Source organism: Passer montanus, unplaced genomic scaffold (genome assembly GCF_014805655.1).
Source record: "Passer montanus isolate IOZ18808 unplaced genomic scaffold, ASM1480565v1 scaffold11, whole genome shotgun sequence".
In the NCBI taxonomy this organism is placed as follows: Eukaryota; Metazoa; Chordata; class Aves; order Passeriformes; family Passeridae; genus Passer; species Passer montanus.
The window spans coordinates 21,745,848-21,770,951 of NW_024357613.1; the positions used below are offsets into that span (position 1 = coordinate 21,745,848).

General features: G+C 36.9%; 1 protein-coding gene across 7 annotated transcripts in view; it reads left to right on the plus strand.

Annotated features, from left to right (window-relative positions):
* The window catches only part of KHDRBS2 (KH RNA binding domain containing, signal transduction associated 2), a 340,609-nt gene that overhangs the window by 280,002 nt on the left and 35,503 nt on the right, over positions 1-25,104 (plus strand). For all 7 annotated transcript variants that reach the window (XR_005629817.1, XR_005629820.1, XR_005629818.1 and 4 more), the window contains exons 7-8: positions 1,448-1,530; positions 14,632-14,690. Coding sequence is in view for 1 of the 7 variants with exons in the window: in XM_039729259.1 (XP_039585193.1) it covers positions 1,448-1,530; positions 14,632-14,690 (142 nt within the window). In the remaining 6 variants the exon portion in view is untranslated. The remainder of the gene's footprint in view (positions 1-1,447; positions 1,531-14,631; positions 14,691-25,104) is intronic.

Sequence of the window (25,104 nt, forward strand, 5' to 3'; positions counted from 1 at the left end):
ACAGTGAAATCACCATGCAGAGTCCTGTCCTTCCTTCAGGACTTAGGGCACCACAGGGGTGAAACCTCCCACCTGGAAGCCACTCTTACCCTCACTGCTGGGTAGCCCTGAGGAACAGGCAAATTTAATATGCTTGACCTAAGGAAACAGCTGAATGCTTCCCCCATAGATTGTTTTCTTGAATTTAGGAATGCTAGTGAAGTCTTATTTAATACCACTGGGGAGTTTAATTAGCAGAAATAATGAAGTACCAAACTAACTGTACTTTGGGTGGTTATGATAGTGTACTAGAATGATTGTTTATTGGACGGCTGCTATTTTGGAGCTGTCTCATGCTGTCCCTTCTCCCCCAGCCTCACTAAATTTTGCATAACTTGTAAGAGGAAAAATTGCCTTTTGCTGTAATTAATATCTGCTCAAAGTTTTTTAAGTCCACTATTTCCTTTAGCATTTCCCTTAGCAGCAAGGTTTTCTTTAGACAATGAAATGTTTCATTGCAATTTAACTACAAATACTGGCTCCCAAAAATCACAGAGAAATTAAAAAAAATAGTTTCCATATAGTATTTCTTACTCTGCTGTTCTGTCATATGAAAAGACCATATCAAAAGTCATCCCTTGGATTATATCTTTATTTGTTTATTGTGTAGTTCCTGAGCATTCTTTGGTTCAGAAACAGCTACAGTGAATCACAGTTTCCCATGACTCTCTCAGTGGAAAATTCAGACATTAGATGAGCTGAACCACCTTCTGAAGTCACTTGTGTCTCTCTGTCTTAGGTGAACTGAGCATCTGTCTGAGCTCTTCATTGAGCGCCTTAAGTTAGATGGGAGGGACCTGTACTAAAGTGTTGTTTAGTTTGTCACAGAAAAGCATGCCTTTAAAAGGAATAAGATGCTCAGTGAAAGAGGCTTACTCTGCATTATTTTTAAAAGTCATGTGCCATTACTTGCTCAGCAGATATTGTTTCTCATAGGTTGCTATGGTTTGCTTTGTTGTTTTGCTTTTTTTTAATAGACTGAATATTAAGATTTTATCACAACACCATTCTTAATAGCGTAGAACAGTCAGTATCTTTGGCCTGCCATTTGTTCATTTCACCTGTAGGTATTTATAGAACCATTTGTGTAACAAACTGCTCGGAAATTGTTGGTTTTATTATTCATTCATCAGTATTCCACACGGATCCCACTGAAGCACTGTGGTTTGGACAATGCACCACAGTTTATCAGTGAATAAGCTGAGTTCTTAAATGAGTGACTGATTTCTTTATTCTTGCAATGTACAGGCTGCTCTTCATGATTCACAATTCTCTTCAGTCAGCTGCGTGTTTCACATTATCGTGGGCAAACATGACATGCACATGTTGATGCAATTTATTTTTACAGCTTGATAATATGCTTTGATTTATCACTCTTCTAAGCTGTGGTGTTCTGTTTTCCCCTTAGGGATACGATGATGGATATGGGGGTGAATATGATGATCCAAGCTATGAGGCATATGATAATAGTTATGCCACCCAAACACAAAGGTAAGCATTTGTGCTTTTACATTATTTCTCCAAAATACACTTTTTTATCTTAGTTTTTTTATGTAAATTTTCTGGTTTATTTTCCAAATTAAATTTTACAAAATCTCTGAGTACTTTAGAAGTAAAAAGTAATAATGACAGTACGAATTTATATACAAGAGATTCAGATGAAGTAAACATATAAGCAGCTATGCTTTTAAAATTGGTGCAAATTAAGTGTATTTTTTTAATAAGCAATTACTTAATTTTCTTATCTGATGTTGTTCTGAACTTATTTGTCCCCTTTTTTATCCTTTACTGATGGTAAGTTGTGAAGGGTATCTCATACTTGCAGCTTTTACAATGTTTTGAGAACAACCAAAAGGAAATTTAAAAAATATTTGTGATGGTAACCTGTTTCTGGTTGGCGTCCACCATCAAGGTAAACTATAGAAGGGAATTACATGCCAGAAGTAAGGCTGAAGCTATCTGTTTTCCACCAGTTATTTTCTAAGCAACTCTCAGAATTTATAAGTTTGGAAACTTATTTTTGTCCTTGTGATGTGGAATAATAGGAAGAGGCTACATTGACATCTTATATTGATTTGTGTGAATGAGGCAACAAAAATTATCTCATTTTTATATACATTCATCTCACACACTCATCCATTAATTGGACAGTCAGTGCATGTTTATTAAACATGGAATGGGATCTTTTTCACATTTAAGCTCAAGGATAACAGGGTCTTTCAGCCAGTTATTCAGAAAGTGGTCTTGCGCATTGCTGAAAGTACTTGTAAGGTTGTGGAAAGGCAAATTAAATTTTAACAAGAAAAGACACATATTTTCACTAAGTTAGTGCGTTTCTCACTGAGCAAGAAAGTGGTGTATACATAAAGAGTTCTACACTCCCAAGGCCAGAGGACCTTAAACTTGCTTTTTTGGTTAGCCATCTTTTTCACTGAATGCTTTGCTGATGTAAATGCCTGTCAGAATTGCATTCAGCTCCAGAACTGCTATAGTGAGTGATACTTTAGAGGATGAAAGATATTTTATAAGCATTTTTATATCCAGTGAAGTATATTTAAAAGGATTAGTCACACCTAAATGTGAACCCCATCAAGTATACTTTAACACTTTCAAGTAATTATACTTTCCTAGCTGCACCCGTCATGTCATTGTGTAGGTAGGTATTCTTGTTGTCAAATGTACTTCAACTTTTTTAAAACAATTCAGTTCCTTCTTTGCTACAAGAGTGAATTATCACAGGAGAGATTGCTTCTGATGTAAAAACAGTAATTAGTTGGAAATATCTTGATATGACATTGCTTTATAACATCTGAATTAACCTGTAATTTCTTTGGAAGTTGATGTCCCAGGCAACTAAATGACAAATATATCAACTTTATGAAGACTGTATTATAATGCAGCTAGAACTAGTAGTGATAATTTGGTACAAGAGAGAAAATTTATAGTCACATAATTTAGTTAATTAAATAGCTATTAAGTTTAGTCATCAGATATGTTTTCTACTAATTGGAGCTACCTCCAGGATACCTAATCTGTTTAAAATCTGCAACTAAAATATTTCTTTTTGAAATATATGATATGTAGTCATACTTATCCATGTTGAGTGGCGCTTAATGCCTCAAGTAGCCCATTGATTTCAAAGAGAGCACTTTCAGAGCTACATGCTTCTTGTTTCAAAGATTTAAAGAACAAATGGACCATTAAATACAGAATTTGTATTTCTGCACCCTATTGGCCATTTAACTTCATAGAAATGCCTGCTTACCAAGCAAAAAATATAAATAGTACAATACAGTGAAATAGTGTGCCCAAAATATTTGGCTAGATGCATGTTTCAAAATGTTTTCTCCAAGTCTCAGATCTTTCTTATTAGTATAGTCTAGTCATATGAGACATACCATGTGCACACCTAAAAAAGATAAGTAGTACTGCTCCAAAGTACTGACTCATGTCATGTGTCATTTTAGGGAAAAAATAACAAAAACTTGTGAAAAATGTCTGTGCTCAGCCAGGAAATTACCCTTGCTTCCCTCTGCAGGGAATGACTGAAATTCTAAAGCATGAGATGAGAAGCAATTGTAGTTAGTGGCTTAATGCAGAGTACCAAGATTTCTGTTCCTGTTAAGGTCAGAGTTTCCCATTGCTTTTTATGGCTTATTAGGGACTCAATGTGGAAATTCTTAGAGTGGTACATACTTTTGTCTGACTGTCTGTCTTGCTTGTTGGCCAAGCCTTATTCTCTTCATTGCTTCAAAAGGAACATTTTGGGTGGAGGGTCATGAACAGACAGGGTGGATGGTCTGACCTCAGGCTGGCTTTGGTGTGCCTTAGAGCAGAGCTCATAGTAAGTTCCCCTTGTTGTCCTGCTCATCCCATGCGTGGAGTGAAGACAGAGTTTGAGCAGCCTGCCACCACCACCCCTGTTACCCCTGCCTTTGTCTTCCATACCTTGTGTCTACTTCCCATTTGCCGGAGTCTTTCTGCCCATATATACTTAGTTTAGGGAGCCTTAGTCCTTTTGGAGGAGCTGTCCAAGAGGTCTGATTTAGAATTTTGCAAACTAAACTCTGCCAACAGCAGAGAAAATGAGCACAGTATTGACATGCACAGTGCTGCAACAGAGAATTATGGTTTAGTAGAAGGACCACCACAATTACCAATCCCCAAGACTATTCAGATGTTGTACTTCAGTGCACAATTATCTAAAAATTCATGCTAAAAGTCAGGGATTTAGGTCGTGTTGCAGGTCCAACTATACACTTGGTATAGATCCTTCTCTAATGCACTTCTCTAATGAACTTCCCCACACAGAAAGCTCTGTCTGTCCTTCATGACAGCAGTCTGATTTTTAGGCTGAAACTAGGGGGATGGGGTCACCTGTGGAAGAGGTCATGACAGAGCCTCAGAATCAGGCTGGAATGAAATCCACAGTAATTCTGCCTCTCTGAACAAGCTAAGAGGCGTCTCCAGCACAATTTGAAATGGAGCAAAGAAGCAACTTGAAAAAAGAGAAAAGCAGGACTCTCACTATGGTAAGTGCCACCTGTACCTTATTAAGATGGGGAGGCGTATTTTAGAAATAAGAGAATTATGGGTAATGACAGTCTGTATTGCATGTCTTGCTTTAAATAGCAGAAGATGTATTTGTAAAGCCTCTTTTCCCCCTCCTTATATTCCTGTCCCATAATGACAACACAAAACATAAGATGGAACCCCAGGACAGATTTAAATTAACTGTCTGTCCTTCCCAGCTGAGTCTGTGAAAGACTACACATTTTCTGAGGACATTTAGAAACCCTACTCCTTTTAGAAATTTTTTAATACAGATGTCAAAATACAGTTTTTAAGATAATTACAATGAATGCTTTGTCAAATACCAGAAAGAACAAGGGAACAACCATATCACTGGGCAGGAGAAGACAACATATCTGACATACTTCCCATGGGCAATAATGCGCTGTAGTTTGAATTTCTCAATGACCTTGTTTTCCTCTCTCTTCCCCTCCCTTCCATATAATATGAAGATGGATCTCATTGATAAGAATATCTGGCTGTCCAAACACACCAAGAGATATTCAGTAGCTGTTAAGTTCATACACTATTCTCTGTATACTTGAAAGTAAGGCAGAGGACACTAAAAACCTTTCTGCCAGCTAGATGTACCTCCCAAACCTCTAGTCTGGCAACTTTATTTAAAAAAATATAGACACAATATACAAAATAGTAGAAGTGTTAATTTCCAACTCAGTTGTAACACAGAAAATACAGGAGAATCCTATTAGCTTTCAAAATGTAATGCACTGTTTGATTTTCTTAGCAGGTGCTTTTAAGTCTGTTGATCTGTCACCACTGTCCAGCATTCATGGGCTGAGATCACTAGATTACCAGAAGAAAGGATTGGAAGTTTTGTGAGAAGATGTAGAAGATCAGCCTCTTTGGTTACTCAGAGGTTGTTAGGGATCAGACTGTCCCACGTACAAAGTGTGGCCAGACTCCTCAGCCAAGACCAACAGAGTAACAATGAAAATGGATCATTTGCTGATGAATCATGGTGGGCAACAGAGCCATCTTCAGCTCTGCTGCCACATCTGCAGTCATCTCCACTGGCCTTTGTGTCTCTGCCAGCACCAACAGTTTCATTTCCATGTCTCACAGCCAAAGACACCAAGGAAGTCTGGGACTGACTGTCCAGTCATGGGGTGAACTGGGAAGGGTATATTATCTTTAATTCACTTGTGCCCAACTTATCCAGCCATATGTAGTGTAAACAGTGGTGTCTAACAGGGAGGAGCAGAGGAAGCCAAGGATTGTCTGATGAAGCTTAAAATTTGAGTTTGATATTATTTCCCTGTTCCACAGTACCTGGCATGAGCAGTCATCCACTGATCCATTCTGGTTTTTGTGAACAGGTAGATGGTATATTGGCAATGGCTTTCAGGTCTGGTTGCCTGGCTTTTTATTCTGCCTTTTTTTGGTATGGCTTTTGTTAAAAACATAGTTCAGCAGCTATATGAGTTGCCAGTGTGTGCTGTCTAAAGAAAGAAGGGCTGATGACTCCCACCTTAGGCTGTAAATAGACTTGTAAATATCAGGAAACCCATAACTTACTGACAAGAAGAATAAATAATTTAGTGATAAAAGACAGATGAAAATACTGCACAATGTTGCTGTTACAGATTCCTTCCCACAGCAGTACAGGCCTTGTGATGGCATGTTGTCATCCTTCCTGTGACTGCAAGATGACATAGGTAAAAAGCATTTCTCATGCCTGTCTGCACCCAGCCTCACTAATAATAATAACAGTAACACAATTTTAGGACCTTGAAGCAATTCTTGGCAAAATATTTACTGTTAATCTTGCAAATAAGTTATGTAATGCTTTAGGCAGCAGACCTCTGGGCAGACATTTCATGCTGGTATGCCGATCATTTTGGCCAAAGAACTTCCTTTTGGTCTGTCAAACTCACACTTCAAACCCTTCCTGCATCTGCTTAGGAAATAAACAAACTTCTGTTTCTGATTGGAATTGCATATTATAGGCCATGTCATCTCCAAATTTCCCCTCTAAGATGTTAATGATACTACAGAATCTAAGCTTTAACATAAAGGAAAACGGCACTAATATATCTGGAATAAATTCTATGTAGTTCTTCAAGATGTGAAGACTGACAAACATTGTGTTAGATAATTGCTTAAATGGAACTATCTTAGAGGACTGAAGAAGCATAAAAGGTGCAGTACAGAGAAATTGAAGTTGACTGATACCTTTCACCACACAGAATTGTGTTTAATTCAAAAGGTACTCTAATACCGAAAGCTGCGCTGTTATGTGCAAAGTCCAGTTGGGCATCTGTTTCTCAATACTAGGAACAGAAGTAAAAGAACAAAAATGCTGCCTGTGTCCACTGTGCTGCTATGGAAAATAGTTACTATGACCATATCAATTTACTTTTATCCCAGTAACGGTTTGTAGCAATACCTATCCATTCAGCCTCTGATAGGTGCTACATTCTTCTAATTACTCATACTCACAGAAGATTTCAAGACCATATTCAGCCAGTGAAGTTGAATATATGACAATTTATTGACTTCGAAAAGAAACTGTTTTCCCTGGTTATTGTTTCTATTACAAAGTTCATGTTATCTACTGTAAAGCTTGTGTTTATAGCTTCTTTTTTCTGCAGTGTCGGCTGCTAGTAGAGCAGCTTTAGGAATCACTTACTTATTTCTGATCTGATATGCAGGAGTACAACATGGACCACGGTTCAGTCCATGTCACTTATGTGGCTTACAGAACAATCACATCAGTGCACAGCCATGCTGCAAATTGACTTAGGAAGAGTATTTTATCCAGTTGTATCTGAAAGAATTATTTGCATCAGTAGGATATATTTGCATGAGCTCCACTTCATCCTGGTTATCCTTGCTTGACCTCCAGATATCAAGGTAGTGTATGTATATCTGTTTCTGAAGATGAGTTTCTCAAAGCAATGGTGCAAGTAAAATAACAAACTACTACACTTGTAAAGACAGCAGCATAAGGTTCAGCTGGGTGTACATGTTCCTTGGTGAACTCTATTCAGAAGTCTCGCTGTTTTCAGCTACTTGCTTTGTGAAAAATTCGAGCAGATTAGTTGTGAACTATCTATAGTTAAATGAAATAATTTTGTCCTTAGTTTAAAAACAATGGTTAGACAAGACTGGGAATAATCATTAATTGAATTAGTAGATTACCACATAGTTAAAATGTTTTAGTGATGTAAGTAGAGGTTTGCACACTTCTGTCTCACTATCAAAATATTACTACGTAGTAAAATACAAAGACACTTAAATATAGTAGAGACTGCAATAGGTAGAATAGTTACACTGATTCTTTTCAAACTTAGATATTCATTATTATTTTCTCTACTACTCATTCTATCATGTTTTAAGCACTTTGCATTGTATTTATATTTTGTCATATTTCATTTTGGCTATGTGCTTATATCTGCCTGTCCATAAATAAAGATTTCCCTGCATTTTATTTCCAATCTGTTGAAATCAATCAAGGCAGGAAGCCTAGAATATGACATTTTATGTATCTTCACAGCAATCTACTTAAGGCATTCATCATCAGAAACTGTTTTCAAATGCCACTTCTCATTTATTTGATTCGATGAGCAAAGTTGAGTCAAATTTCACTACTCTGAACTAGAGAAAAGTTTTACCTCTAAAATTGCCTAGGATTCCTAAAATGCTGCATCATTCTCTTTGCAAATACTGTGTCTGCAGACATTTGGGTTTATATGCTGAAACAGTTCGTCATAATTCTGTATCTACAGAAAATGGCAGTGGAATGTAGAATAGATAAATAGAAACTGCCATGTGAAATTAAATGGCAGATTGGTTTGTATTTCATATTTTGCAAAAAGTTCATAAACTGAAGTCATCTTGCAGTTGTGTTGGCTCTCCAATCCTATGCTTGTATGACTTTACTGCCTTCATTGTTTATAATAGTTTTAAATTCATATTTTCAGTAGCACAAAATCAAATATAAAAAATGCTGGAGACAGTTGAAATCTAGTTTAACTTCAGGCATGTTGTAAGGTACTAAATAAATCTAAAAGGAGTATGGTAATGGAGATATTATCCTCTGTTAAAAATATTAGATACAATCAAAATTGAGCTTTCAGAAAAAGGGAGACTTTATCCACTAAAATGCTCACCATATTATTCCATTAGTTCTAAAGAAGTATTGAGTAAAGGACTCTATTTGTGATTTAAGACTGAATCATGTAAGTTCCTCTATTCAGAAGATTTATCATCTTCCCTATAGATATAATGCTCTATTAAGTAAAAATGTTCCAGTAAGTTTCAGATTCCTAGAATGATTATTTCTTTATTTACACATTTCCACTATGAGATATTATTTTGTAAAAATTTCATATTTTGTAATTCATGTGAATGCAGATCTTGCTCACCTCTCTTCCAGGCAGAGGTACACTGCTTTGTGTAAACAGCTTTTCTTTCACGGCCAACTGTGTGTTAAGTCCTGCTGGCTCCCTCCCTCGTGTTGGAGGGAGAAGCTTTACAAGCACAGTCTTACATAAAACAACTGCAGTAACATTAGACTGCATCTTGTTAGCACAGGAACTGAATATTTGTTTGTACCACTTATTGGCGTTGGAAGTTGGAAATGCCAAAGATTACTGAACAGGAATTATAGAGGGAAAGAAGGACATAAATTTAGACCAAGAGTGCACAGAATCCATTTGAGGATGTGAAAAAGAGAGACTTGTCTAAAATATTGAATCCCACCTCTAAAATATTAAATCCCACTTCTGGGGGTTCTTGTGAGCTCTCCGGGGCATTAGCTTGACTCAAGAATCTTGTCTAAAGGTAACCCTGACTGGGATACATATCTAAATAGTGATAAAGGTTAATTTGTCTGTACCCATGTGTAGATGCTGATTGCAAACTGTCAAAGGCTGGGAATCCCTCCTCAGAGATTTCCAATCCCAAACCACAATACTGTTTCAGTCTGACATTGTTGATCTCTACAACACAAAGATGGAAGTATCTGAATTTTTTTTTACTTCTTCAAAGGCTAGTGTACAAGTTTTTAGCCTGTTTCATTATGAGTCTGGACTGTGGAACTTCATCAGCTGAATCTCTAGTTTGAATCAATTAATGTATTTCACAAAAGAAGCCTAATTATTATCTAATGGCAGGGTTATAGTTCTAGTGATATATCAAAAGCCTCTAAACTGGCCAGCTTCTTCCCAAACTTTTCCCAATAAAATACTCTTATACTAACATATACTCTACCAGTTAAAAAGTAGCATTAGGGGAGAAAAAATATTTTTACAGGAAAATATGATCTGCTAAATCTAAATTAACCAGTCTTACTGAAAGACTTTCCATTTCTTAGGATCTTTTAGGATAGACTACAGAACACACTTCTGTACAGATTCACTCATTAGCAATGTTTAAAGAAGATAAACTCTTTCTTGTTCCTTTCTGCTTTGGCTTTAGAGAGCCCATTGTATGTGTGCAACCAAAAAAAACAAACCTGAAGAATAAAAAGAGAGAAAGGAAGAACAAAACAAAAAAACCCACACACAACCAAAGAGCACAAGGGAACAAGAAGTTCTTCTGTTCTTTAGTTCTTGCAATGTTCTGCTGCCTTGTATTACTGCAGCTGTAAGAGCAGCCAGGGAGCCAGATGGAAATATTGATAACCCAGGGTCTCTTGCCAGCAGCTTCCTGCAGGTGCAGGAAGAGATTGGTCAAAGGCTAATGCAGTCTATTCATTAATGTCATGTTTTCCTGTTCCTAACCCCAGTGACCTCTGAGTGGTGAGCATCACGCTTCCCTTGGGTAGCTTGTTGACCCAAGAGTCAGGCTTTTGTGGCTTCAGCCTTAACGCTTTTGTTTGTGGTTCTCAGCCTAAACCACTTTAAAGTGCTGTTCTCTACGTGCTTTTGAGCAAGCTGTATGGCTTCCCATGGGTGTTGACACAGTCAAACTGGAATTCATTTTTTTGGACTAATACCAGTTTCAAAAAGTCCCAGTTAATGAGAGGTTAAAAGTCTTTGTTGGCTTTAAAGGTTGCCATTTAGATACAGTCTCTGTACTTGAGCCTTCATCATATCATAGAAGCCCTAGATAATACAGTTTGGAAGGCACTAAAGGACCCTTATCTCTCAAAAATAAGTATCTTGTGCTGGTTTGGGTTTGGGGGTGGTTTTTTTTTTGTAAACTGATCCAGCTTTATCAGCATGAAGAGAGAGAACAGATCACTGTTCATGGAAACTTTGATTTTCAAATTTAAAATGAACATTTTCAAAAATATTAACCAAAACGAAAAGTTAAATAGAAAGCATAAATAGGTAAAGATTATGAAGATTTCCATTATATGTAATCTCCTTGGCCACAGAATAGGAATTAGGACAGGGTCATATATCTGTGTTGTAAGTATTTCTTATAGAGAAAAATAACATCAGAGCTTCTCATATCCAAACCAAATTAACTGCTTCTAAGATACATACCCCTGTGTATTTAAATTTTTCCAGGAGTGCTACCTGTAGAAGGTTCCTAAAGTGTAAGTCATAGTACATCAAGACCTCTGTGTTTCAGAAATATGGTGATAAAGCATAGTGGAGTAAAAGCTGAAAAGTTAGTAGTGTGTTAATCCTCTCTGCTTTATAAAATGCATTGCATCCTGCTTTCAGGTGGGTGCATGTACTTTAAGTAAATTACACTTCATGTTGCTTGAAAGTAATGAATGCTAATGACAGATAATGGTGTTTTGTTTCCAATTAGCACTGCCAAGAGAATCAGTGGTTTCTAGAGCTCATGATCACTGTATTTTCCAGGAACAGTCTGAGAACTATAAAATTATATAAACAAGTATTATTTATGCTGAATGCATTTGCTGATTGCTTCCTTCTCAGCTGGCCATAATGCAAATGGAACTACCTCTCTCTGTAGTTCAGTAATTTTTAAAAAAAGAACATGATATTTGTAAAGCCACAATTTATCACATATTTTTATAAATATCACCCATTGTTTACTTTGCTGTTAAACAGAGGAAAATGTCTACAACTAAATGCATGTAATAGATTATAGTGACTATTCAGAGATGTTTAAAATAAAACAGATGAATGAATAAGCAGTCTAGCCCACAAAATATGAGTTTAAGTCTAAGTCTGGTATTTCATAGTAAGAATTAAGTTTTATTCACTTACATATTCTTCAAAACACTTTTCAATATGAGTTGGCAAGGAATTTGAAATGCCATTTTGGCTTAAATCTATGAAAAAGATGTTATATTCAGGGAAATAAAGTTGGAAGACTAAGATGACAATCGTATTGTGCTATGAATTACATGTTTTCAGAAGTGTGTTAAGTATTATGCTCACAGACATCAAATACCTGGGTATTTGCAAAACACATTTGCAGTGTGTAACAAATTACTTCCTTTTTATCATTGTAATACAGATTGTTGCTTATTTTATGATTGTTTGTTTATTAACTTAGTATTTTGTTGATAGTGTGTTTCAGTTCAGAATGTTCACTGCAGGATTTTTAGCTCACATCCTTATCTCTATGATTGTATGTTTTTTCTCAAATAAAAGCATACAAAATCAATAACGTAGCAATGAATCTTTTACCTGCTCTTGCAAGTCTTGTGTTCTGCTGGATGTTTTGTTGATGGGCAATAGCTCAAGGCCCTCATCAGTGATCACTGAAAGCAGGATTGCTGTTGATAAGTTAATGGCCTTTGGATTGCCCTCCTTTTAGAGGTAACCTTTGGAGGCAGCTGCTTTGGTTTGCAAAAACCTATAAGGAAGAAGTAATAGCATCTTATCTGCTGGCAGAAGATAGGAGTTGTTGTGTTTTCTTTTAACACCACTCACTAGTCCAACACCCTCCTCTAGCCAGGAAAGCAGGCAATATGCCAAAATGCAGCTTCTAAAATTAGTTTTTCATGTGGCTGTCTGCCAGAGCTGGGTGGTATGTCATGTGTCTGTTCTGAACAGTACAAGTCATTTCTTATGTCTAAGATTTGTAAGTATGACTGGATAAATGTTTTAACCCTGATGCTATAGTGCTTTACTTCACCTTACATAATCCTGTAATTTCATTTAATTGGCTACTAAAATAATTTCAAAATAGTACAGAATGAATATTGTGTTCTACCAATAAAAGATGTATTTTTTGTGTTGGTTTCTTGCATAATTGCAATAGGACTATTTGTATATTTAGATAATTAATTTTCAAATAGCTGGATGGTTTCCATTATCCGGGAAGTCTTGACAGTGATTGTGTCCTATAGGGCTCAGTTGGCATTGGGAAAACTCTTCATTGAAGTGTTAACTTAATTTCATTCATGTTATTCTTATGTCTATTCTCTGCAACTGATTTAGCAAATGAATTTCACCTCTCTGAGATACTCGTGTCATTGTAATTCACTCATGTGAAAGACTTCTGACTAAACTACTGAATTAATGCACACAATTATAGTTACATTTTCAGTTTAAAAAAAAATTTTTTAAATTTAAAAAAAATACCCAAATCAATGGATATTTGTAGCCAAAAATTCTGGGAGCTATCCCCGGCCTTCAGGGGGTGACATGACTCAAGTCAAAACATCTTAACTGTGTGTTATCGGATACACGCAGTCCGTGTTCTTGAGTGAGATAGAGAACATGAATCATTCTCAGAAATTATTCCAATAATAGTTATGGATAGCTATTAAGTTCAATAAATTTAAAATCTGATTACAGCGTGTTTGTGAGCAAAGTTAAAATTAGGTTAAGAAAATAATTGTTACAGATTGCTTGTTTAGCTCTATTGCACTTCAGAGATATTTCTACTTGCAATCCACTGTCAACTAAGCTTCTCTCTCAAGTGTAAACTAATATTTTAAAAACAATAATCCAATATGGAAAATGGCCTGAGCAATAATGTTATAATTATAGCAATATTGATCTGCTTGCCTACTTCTGTTCATTTTGCAAGACTCTATCTCACACAGTGTCCATGGAGAAAGAAGCAGAAGAAACAACAACTAAAAATTATCAACAGAGAAAGTGTTACATTTTCTGTTTTATTCACTGCAGTTTGAAGAAATACATTCTAGTGGAGTTCATGGAGTTTGCAGATTTTTCTGGGCAGAGACTGATTCTTGTATGCTTACATGTTACCTGAGAATAGAAGTAGCCTGATCTTGAATTTGGTATCAAAAACACAATTCAAACTATAAATAATAATAGCAGTGAAGCAAAAATGTGAACACTTCCCTTTCCATTTATGTCTCAGCGGCTGAATTTTTTGGATGCCCACTCCGCTTAATAGCTGGGAATTGCTGATTATCAGAATGTAACTGTTATCTGAAATATTTTCATAACATGTTAATATGACTATACATAATTTTTGAAAACAGTGAAAAAGTGAGTTTGAGACTGTTAAGTGTGATTTTGCACTCGTAGACCCTCATTTATTTCAGTTTGTGTTTTATTGATCACTGTGTAAAACTTTCCATGGGTGTCCAATAACTATGTAAGGAAAAAGGCTGTGAAGAATCAAATTTCTCTCTGCAGGCAGTGGTAACATGCTTCTTCTTCAGGATCAAAGCTGGAAACGTGTCAGTGTTTTTGGTAAAGTTAAGTAGTTTACAGGTTCCACACCATACGATACAGTCAGCTTTGTGAAAACAAACCACACTGAGTTTGGTAACACTTAAATGTTTAGAATTACAGGTAAATGAGGATGGTTTAATAGCAGTGAATGATACAGTGGTCTTTTTTCAGATCTCATTTGTGCAGCTAGAATTTCTCTCAGTCATTGTCACGTCTCTAGGTTTGCATATTTAAAATCAAATTTGGTTTTTATGCTGAGTAGATAAGAAATGTTATGTACTGTACAATAGCTTGTATTGTCACTTATACATTTTCTTTCATATCTTTAAATATTCCCTATGCCTGAAATTCGCTGGACTATGCTATCATGTCAAACTGTAAAAATGGCTTTTATTTTGTGAGCTGTGTTTTTGTTTTGAGTTGTTACCCATGATAATAGTGACATGGCTATCTGAATCTGTTACAGTGTGCCTGAATATTACGACTATGGTCACGGAACAAGTGAAGAGGCTTATGAGAGCTACGGTAAGGTCTCTTCTATCTTCTGCAAATGTGTGAAATCAGAGGAAAGTGTCTGTCACTGGCAATTCAGAAATTACTTCCATGCACTTTATTTCTCTCATTTTACAAAGACCAAACAAAATAGATTTGTGTAACTTTAGGGTGAGTTTTGACATAGGACCAGAAAATTGGACTGATGAATTTCAATCAAAATTTCAAAGCCAGTTACTCACATTCACAGGTCAGTTTAACAGCAACACAAAACTTTCTGTTGGTGTTTGAATATCTTTCACAGTGTTAAATTTCAGTCTGCTTGATTTACCAACAGTACTATGCATCTGCTGTTGTCATGTGCATCATTTCAACTAGCAAGGTTGGTGAGATTTAGAAATAGAGACTTAATCAAAGTGGAAAGAAGGAGAGGGTGCTGTATCACCATGTGAGCCCCTCCTGCACCAAGTCTGAGGAGCATCTCATGCCACACTAGGCAGTATGAGTAGAGGGGGGGCTGCAGTCTTTGCACTTCCCCACTGAGTTTATGTCTGAGCTGGAACAGTTCCACCTCATGAGTACAGGGAGCATGAAAGGAAGAGAAGCTCCCCTGAGTACAAATCTTTTTCCAGACCTGTTGTTTGCTATTAGTGATATATTTCAATAACTGGCGTCTAGACCATGTTTTCCTATTCATAATTATCAGTACATTGTATCAGGTGGCACAGTGAATCTCACTCAGAGATTTTCATTGAAATAACAAGTCAGCTTAAAGAGTAACCCTAATATTCAGCAGAGCTTTAATGGCTGATTTACTGCTTCTGAAGTATCCTAAGTTTACATAGTGACTTCCTCAGCATTGTGAAAATGAGAGCTGCTGGAAATGATGCTGCAAATGAAAGTTACACTAAGAGGTAATATAAGGGTTGCTGCTTGAAATAAATAATTCTATTCATGCAGCTGTGAAGCAAATGTCACTAATGCTAACTTGCAGTTTCCTTTGTATTGTTACAGAAATAGACTTTAGTGAGATGTCAAAATTATTGCATTGCATAATCAGAAATAACTTTTTTTTTGTACAATCAGTTCTCACAATATATTTGGATGATACAATGTGCAGTCAAGCACATTTTCAATGCTAGGCAAGTAATAATAATAGTTTATCCATGTCAGTGTGAGTGGTTCAGTTACCCTTTGTTTTGCTTCCTTTTTGCACATACATTTTTAATAGCTATAGTGGAAGATCCTTCCTCCCCTCTACAGATCCCCTCTCCACTGCTGTCCTGAAAGCACTGCTAAGCTTTTAGGCAATGCAGAAAATAATAGTCTGAGCTTAGCAGTGAGAATTACTCACTGTTTCACTTTTAATTACACTCCACCATGCTAAATCTCCATGTGTTTGGGCAAGACATTTAAAGTAGTGTCACTTTCCTTCCAATCCCTCATTTGTAAAACTAGAAGAATATTACTTGTTTTCCCAGCAGGGATTTTGAATGGACTAATTAGCTAAGGCTTACAGAGTGTTCACAGAGTGGCATCATGACTAAGTTTATGCTCTGCATGAAGCTCCTTTTTTTTTGTTTTCCGTTCAGCAGCTGAAACAAACCCAATATGCCTGGATTTCCTTTGCTAGACTTAAAATACATGGCTTATAACTGTGGACTTGCTTTAATTTTTCCTTGAACTATTTTCTGAGTTGGCATTTGCATACAAAGATCTGAGTGTTATCAATCACCTGGAATAAACTTAAAGTTGAATAATATTTCGAATTGCAATTTTGCTACTTCCTGATAGTAGATACATTTATATATAACTGTTTATGCTACTCTTGGTTCACCTGCTTAGGAGATTAGTAAATTTGCCAATTTCATGCCCTGGAAATACATGCAGGAACTTCTGTCATTCCCAAGTCACCACTATTTATCTGAGAAGGCAATCTGAGTACACAGAACTATATAGCTATAGAATATATGCTTAACTTCCTCAGTTTCTGAGTTCTTTCTGCATACATTGATGTTCTCTCGGTATCTGATCTATCACCTCTTCTCGTCCTCACCTAACTTTACCCTAATTCTCTGTTTCAAGTGCCCTACTTTTTCAGGATGTTTTGTAACTCATTGTGAGTCTCCTGAATCCATCCCACTGTATTAAATCAGCAACCCCTTCATTTTCCGCCATCCTGCAGAAGTTAACTTTTTCTTTCATTTCAGTTCAATTTCACACCTTGTTTTGCCTTCCATAACATATTTCTCCTTTACAATTCTTTCTGGCACACCTCTGTAATTCGAAATTCTTCCAATCTCTGAATAAGACCACAGACAAATGGTGCATGAATGAAGTCTTGTTGTCAACTCTTAGGTGTTTTGTGCAACAACTTATCCCTTATCCTTTTCAATAACAATATCTAAATTACCAAAAATTTACTAGCTTGGCTTTTTTTTTTACTTTCTTCCATGCATCCTCTTGCTTCCAACTTACCTTTAGGGAGGACAGTTTTCAATCCTGAGAAGGTTTTTTTTCATGTTTTGTGAAGTAGATTCAATGAAATAATAATGCTGCTTCGTACTTAGAATCTTTTTAAAGTATAAAATAGAGATCTTTGTAGCTTCTTAAATATAGAGCACAATAGTACTCCTATATGAGCTGCCTGCTATGACTTTCCTTGCTATCTGTACTCCTGAGAAGTAGCAGGTGGTTTACATCTCATGGGTTCTTCTCTGCTCCTTTTAAAAGAACTTGTGGAGAATTCTGATTGGGGAAACTATTTCCTCAGAAGATCATAAGATTTATGTATTTATGGATTTTACACAGTATGGTTCCAAAAATTAGAGGAGTGTTTCAGAGCAGAGCCCACCTGAACACCATTTAATTCTCAGGAAGTTCACATCTCTTTGATTAGATGGAAGTACAAACCAAGGAGGAATCTAAGTCACTTGTAAGCTGGGCAAGATGGATTCCTAAACAGTATTCACTGCTGTAAAATCTATAACTTAACTGCCTTAACTCCTTGCTCAGTTTCTTTTGTGAAGGCTCATAAGAATTCCATCTCCAAATCCAGCCAAGGCATCTCCCAAGACAATAGGAAGATCAGGGATGTATGTAGAATCACACTGCTTTCCATGACTAAGGGATGTTCCACGAATGAAAATGTACAGTACAGAGCCCCCTGATGAAGTTAGACACTTAAGCTGTGTTGTGATTTGACATGCTTGTCACCCAGTCTCTCAGAAGGATCAAAGTAGAGACACTTCAAAGCATTCCCTGCAGCAGTCTCTGAGCACATGGAAATACAGTACTCAGGAATTTTGAGATTCCTACAATTTTTTTATAAGAACAGGAAGCTCCTTTTAAAATTCTACTGCTATAGAATTTTGAGGATCGCTGTTCCAGGCTGAGGAACATAAATTTGGGACATATGCCTGAAAATCTTGGGAATGTCACCCTTGTAGACTTCTTCATGTGAGTGGTAAAGTAGCATTTTTAGAAGGCAGTTTAAAAACAAAAGACCAGTCATTTAAAGTACTGTACAAATTTTCAAAGATGTAAAACATCCTCACCTCTAATCACATTCAACAAACATTTATGATACTTCTGTCACTGAAGGTTTTGATGCCTGCAGATAAGTCTGAACTAAGGTAATGGTGTCATGTTAACTTGATGCTTATGTTTTAAGGGAGAAGGCATGAAATTGGATTAATTTATGAACAAAAGGTTTATATTCTTTGCTCTCATAATACATTAGTAATTTTGTGGTTTCCCTTCTGGCACTGTTGTCATCTGAAGAAATATCTAGTGAAAACATGAATTTAATGATTTGTCTTACAAATCGATTGGGATAAAATATATATTTAAGTTTGGTAACTAAGAATCTTTCCTGCCCATATGTAATGTCATGCCCAACTCCAAAAAGCATCTTCCCTGGAAAAGACCACTGTAAATAAAAAGCCCTTTGTTACCAATTAATGTTCTCATTTCTCTCTCCTTTTCCCTGTTTTTTGTTTTTTAGAGGAAGCAGCATTTTTGAGTCAAGTGCTGTGTTGTGTTAGGCCACATTAGAGAGATAACAGAGAAGAGTATATGACTTGCAGGCCAGGCAGAACCAAGAAGCTGTACTCATTACACTGAACCTGCTTTACTGTTTGTTTGGTTTTTTTTCATCTGAATCCTGTTTTGCCCTTGTACTTATCAGAGCATTCCAAACTTTGTTTATCAGAGGCTCTTTCTGTCTTAGCTCTCCCAAGGCTGCTGCAGAATGGTCCAGAGGCTTCGGCCCCTGCTTCCAAAGGGAGACTGCCACAGTAGTGAGAGTGTGCCTCTTGTCAGATGCCACAGTTCACAGCCTGGTGCATATCCTGCCTTGTGTATTTCCTGAAAATTATGGCCATTATGTTTTTATGTCAGGTCAAGAACTGCAGTATCTGAAAGGCCAGTACACTCAGACTTCTTGTGCTACTACTGAAAAAGCAGAAACCCTAGACAGAATGAAAGGATAGGTTGAAGTCTATAACCTCCTAAACCACCACAATTAAATTAGGATAACACCATCTGCCAAAGGCCTTAGGCAGGAGTTAGAAAGTTTAATCTCTAGCTTGGCACCTATACAAAGAGGGAAGACATAAATGAACTCCAGTCACATTACTGCTGCTTTTCAGGAGGAGCGTGCAAGGCTTTTACTGCATGATCTGCCATTGCATTAAGGAGACATTATTTAAATATTTTTTGTCTTCACCAAAAATTTTGAGCTGCTGAGATTTTCTTAAATGACCATGTTTTTTTGATGCATGTTCTACTCCAGTTTAGCATTAGGGAATTGTAAAGAATTGGGTACTTGAATTTAGGATAATTCAATTTTTAACTAAAATTGGAGTGTGTAACTGTTTGGTGGAATTGTTTTTAATGTAAGACATCATTAAAGTTATAAAATGCTGTCACAATGATTTAACTATTTCACAAATAATTCCCTGCCAGTCACTCCATATAAGAGCTTTGTAATTGTTATAACAATTAGTTTACTGAGTAATCCTCTACAGAGATGGCGCTTCACAAAAAAATTCTTTATAGGCTTTTATAGCTAACAACTAAAAATGTACAGCAATATTCCACTACTCTTTTATTATATTATTTTTTCATTCTATGTTTGTCCTAAAAAGTGTTTCCTTTAGTAAATTAATTTTTTCTACAATAACAATAATAGTTTCTGCTGAACAAGTAAATGTAAGTATATCAGGATGAAATTAGTGGAGGAAAGCATGTGTGGAGGGTTCAGACCTCTAGAATTCTGATAAAAAAAGCTTGTTTGAAGAGATGTTACCTTAGGGGACATGAATTCTCATACTTCATTAAAAGACATAAACGTGCTCATGTCATGGAACTCAAGGAACTGCCACCCTAGTGTGAAATAAACTCTCTATGACAATGACAAAGTAAAATGAAGCCATGTCATAGTGTATTCAGAGAAAATACTTGTGAATTTTGAAAAAGCACTTTATACTAATTCCTCTGTAGATGGAGATAGGACGTTTTTTTCAGCTGTTGAGTCCAAGGTTCTTTCTCATTTTTAATAACTTTGGCATTGTAGATCATTGGTCCTAATATTCATTAAGCTCAGCATGCTAAGGATTTCTTGCCCTATTTTTTCTTCTAGTCCCGAGTCTCATTTAAATATTAAAATGTAAGAAATCAAGTGCTCAAATAATTCATAGTGACTGATTTGCAGATGTAAAATATGTAGGTCTGATTCTCATCATTACAGTGTTTGACTTCACATGGCTTGTGATTACGATGTCTTTACCAACACTAATTAAGAAAGTCTTACTAACGTGCACCAATTTTTCATTTATATCTGAATGTATATATTTGGTGTCTCCTAGAAAATATTATGGCAACATACCAAAGAAAACTTTCCTTGATGTCTGGGTCTCAAAATCATCATGGAATGAATAATAAAATTATAGAATGGTTTGGGTTTGAAAGAACCTTAAGGATCATGTCATTTCAACCCACCTGCCATGGATAAAGACACTTTTCACTGGACCAGGTTGCTCAGAGCTCCATGCAGCCTGGCCTTGAATGCTGCCATGGATAGGGCAGTCACAACTTCTCTGGGCAACCTTTCCCACTGCCTCACAACCCTCACAGTGTAGTTTTTTCCCAATATCTAATCTAAACTTGCTCCCTGTTTGAAGCTATTTTCCCTTCCTCTGTCATTACAAGCTCATGTAAAAACTTCCACTCCATCTTTCCTGTAATTTTCTTTCAGATACTGAAAGGCTGGAGTTAGTTCATCCTTAAACCTTTTCTTTTCCATGTTGCACAATCTCAATTCTTGTAGCATTTCCTCATAGGAGACCTGCTCCATCCCTCTAATGATCTTGGTGGCCTCCTCTGAGCTCACTCCAACAGGTCCATGTCCTTCCTATACAGGGAACCCCAGAGCTGGATGCAGCCCTGCAGGTGGGGTCTCACCAGAGCAGAGCAGGGGTGAAGATCCCCTCCCTCACCCTACCGACCACACTGCTTTTGGTGCAGCCCAGGGTACACTTGGGTTTCTGGACTATGAGTGCACAAGGTCATGGTTCATGTCCAGCCTCTCCTCTACCCCCAGGTCCTTCCCGCAGGAAGGATCTGCTTGATCTGCTCATCCCCAGCCTGGATTGATGCCAGGGGTTGCCCTGACACGGGTGCAACCTTGCACCAGGTCTTGTTAAACTGCATGAGATTCCCCTGGGCCACTTCTGGACCTTGTCCTTGTCCCTGTGGATGCCATCCTGTCCTTCAGTTGTGTCAACAGCACCACTCAGCTCTGTGTCATCTGCAGACTGGCTGGGGGTGCACTCAGTCCCTTGGCCTCTGTCATTAATGAAGGTGTCAGATAACACTGGTCCCAGTATGGACTCCTGAGGGACACCACTTGTCACTCATGTCCATCAGGACTCTGAGCCATTGACCACTACCCTCTGGATGTGACTTTCCAATCACTTCCTAATATATCTTATTATTAATTAGGCATCTCAGGGGCAATAAGGCGCAGATTGTACCATTTTGGTGGAGGTTTTGTGGTGTCTTGACAGAGCACCTGGTTGGCTGTTTAGCACATGCTGTGTGTTTCTATACTAGCACAGGAGCAAGAGTGTTCTTTAGAAGCAGATTTACCAGTTGTCTGCATTTATGGGTCTTCTTTCCACATCACTGAGTGGGTTCAAAGTACATAAATTTTAGTTTGAAACTAAAGCAAAAGATGCAATCCCAACTGTTTGTGATATTTCACTTCCTGAGGCTCAAACTAGACCAGTCTGAAATGAAAAATACCTGTAGAAGCTGTATTGTGAATATCAGGTCTTCAGTGTCAGCTGTTTTCTTTCCTCTGTAGTTCATCCCTGTTGGTGTGCAACGTGTGTTAATATTGATACAGCACCTGAATCCTGATGCTCCCAAACTGTCCCTGCTAACAACCTTGCTACATGTGCCATGGTTCTGAGGAGTGTGATATGGCCCTGCATGACCATCTTCGTTTTGGGCTGATTGAGGCATCTGATCTCTTGCTGAGCATGAGGAAGATGCTCAATTCCCAGCCCTGGGAACTTAGAAGTGCTTCAGAGTCTTCCTGTACAGCACTCCATTTTTTAATTCAACTGGAAACAGGAGGCAGTGAAGATTTCTACTGCATATCGACAGAAGATGCACCAAATAAATTGCCTTCCTTTAATCTTCTATTTCAGTCATTCCTATACTTACTGATAGTGGCATTCCTACTGTGGGACAGAATGAACTGACAAAAGCATTTTCTTGATTTTCTGCAAAATTATAACAATTCTTTTACTAGAGGAATCACCTTAGCTGTATCTCAAGTGGCATTCATTCCCTCAGAGGAGATTTATGATTTTCATAAGAGCATGATTTTGAAAGTTTGCAGGGAAAGGAGCACATTTTGAATTCAACTACGATGACTAATGTGGGCATGATACTAGAGTTATTGTTGTTTTGTCAAATCAAAGTTTTAATTAGACTATAATTCTTTAGAAAGTCTCATATTTAAACTCATCACATTCTTTTAACTGTCTGTATCTCCTAAAACTTCTGTAGTCCAGTTATGCTACGGAAATGAAAAAAAAAAATTTCATGTAGCAGAAGACTGGTTTTAATTTATAGCAGCTTATTGTGCTTCTTCTATTACTTCTGAATTATAAATCATTTTCTATGACAGAATAAGAATAGGTAAATCATGCAAAACTTTCCTATGTAATATTTCAAATGGTAATTTCACTGTCTTGCACCATGGGAACTATAGAGTTGGAGAAACTTAAGACAAAAGTCCTGTAATATTCATGTGCATCTGTTTAATTCCAGATGCAGTATATTACTGCATGTTTCATGTTGCATGACCATAAAGTAACAGAAAATTATTTTTACTGAAGATAAGTGGAAAATAAAACCCCTTCTACACTGTAACATTCACACTCACAACACTGATAAGGCTCCTATGCCTCCTGGCAGGAGGCAGTTTCCCAAAGTAGTTGTCAGTGTACTCTGATGCTGCTCCTTCCCTGTCTGTGGCAGGTGCTCGCTGCAAAAGTGGCTGAAGCCTTCTAAGAAATCATTTTCTCCAGTGGTCACTACAGCAACTCTGGCTGCCACTACTGAACCTGCAGGGAGGGCTGGCAGGGGGACTGCACAAGCACTTACCTGCTCCAGTGCTGCCAGCTGCAGCATTTCTGGGACCATCACTACCAGTTTGAGCCAGGGAAGCTCTCAACCCTTTCACAAATTTGGAGCAACCACGCAGCTTAGACTGTCAGCCCACCTGAAGGGAAGGTACTATCAAGCATCAGTAGTGGGATTTTTTAAGAGCTATGGCCATGTTCAGCAAGTAGCCTATTAAACCACAAGGTTTTTCATTCATTTCTAGCTTTTAAGCTGTATCTGTTTCATCCTGCAGGTCTAGTAAAATAAAGAGTACTTAGAATGGTATAAACTAGCTTAATTGGTTTAAGCCTGTGTTTTGAAAACATTTCTTGTCTTCTCAAAACTCCAAATTTCGAATAAGAAAGACACCATTTGTGATTCGAGTCACTTCTTCTCACAAAATAATAAAATGCATAGATGTCAAGTCAGAAAATCCTGTGTATTTTGCAAACTTTGTGCATAAGGTTTAAGCCTGTGTTTTGAAAACTTTTCTTGTCTTCTCAAAACTCCAAATTTCAAATAAGAAAGACACCATTTGTGATTCGAAAGAGTCACTTCTCGCAAAATAATAAAATGTATAGATGTCAAGTCAGAAAATCCTGTGTATTTTGCAAACTTTGTGCATAAGCAAAAAGAGACCAGAAGATTGAAAAAAGTGCATGTTCTCCTTAAAAAAAAATCTGTTCTTGCATGTTTGTCTAAAATAATACATACTTGTCCAATTATGGCACAAGAAAAGTGCAGCTACCTTTCCTGTAATTTTTGGGCTGAAATACTGGATTTGTCAAAGTTAGTTGAGCTTCAGTCATTACCTTTTGTAGGACAAATTTTCCAACCACTTGCAAGTAGTATTTTTTCTCCATCCATCTTTCTGTGGAGGCTTACTAGAAATACAGCACAAATTGAATTGTCTAAAGCAAGGCATTCTAAGACTTCTCATTTTAAAGCTATATCTGGTTTCTGTTGAGTCTTCTGCTCAGCACATCTATATCACTTTTCTCTTACTGCTCAGGCAATTAATTACATCTTAGAACACCCCAGGGATAGAGGTATTTTTGTCTCGTTCTACCAGTGAGGAAGCCAAACTACAAAATATTGAGCAATTGTCCAAGGTCACTGAGAAAACAAGGAGTAGAACTAATAATCCAAATTCCTGTGCAGTATGCTCTCTCCACACATATGGAGTGAAAGAGATTTTTTTTTTCTCACAGAAAAGAAAACTGTTTTGTTCTGAATCAAAATCAACTTCTGTTTCTAAAACACCGAAATGTAAATCAAAAATCCAATTGAACCATTACACCACTTGCTGTTATATACATCTTAACTATCTAATCAGAATAGCTCTTTCGAATCTTTTCCTGGCCACCTTTCCAAAATAATTGACCAGAAGTTCGTAAAACTGTGCCCAGTAATTGTGGGCAATATTCAGATGTTAAATAAGTTACTTGGAGGAAAAAGTGATCGGATCTTGATTATTACCAGGACAAAGCAATGACTATAAATGAAAAATAGTAAGGAGATAATATATTCCTATGTAAATCACATGCCATTAATATATATTTTTATTTTTAACTCATCCATTATTGTGATCTGCCCTTTAGATATTGCATTTTTTTCTTCTTTGCATATTTGAAAGACTTCTATTAAATTCTGGAAAATTCCATTATAAGGTTGCAGAATGCTAAATGAAGAGTTAAAGATATGTGATTTTCTCAAATCTTTACATAAAGACATTTAGCATGTGATGATAACCACCACATGGATA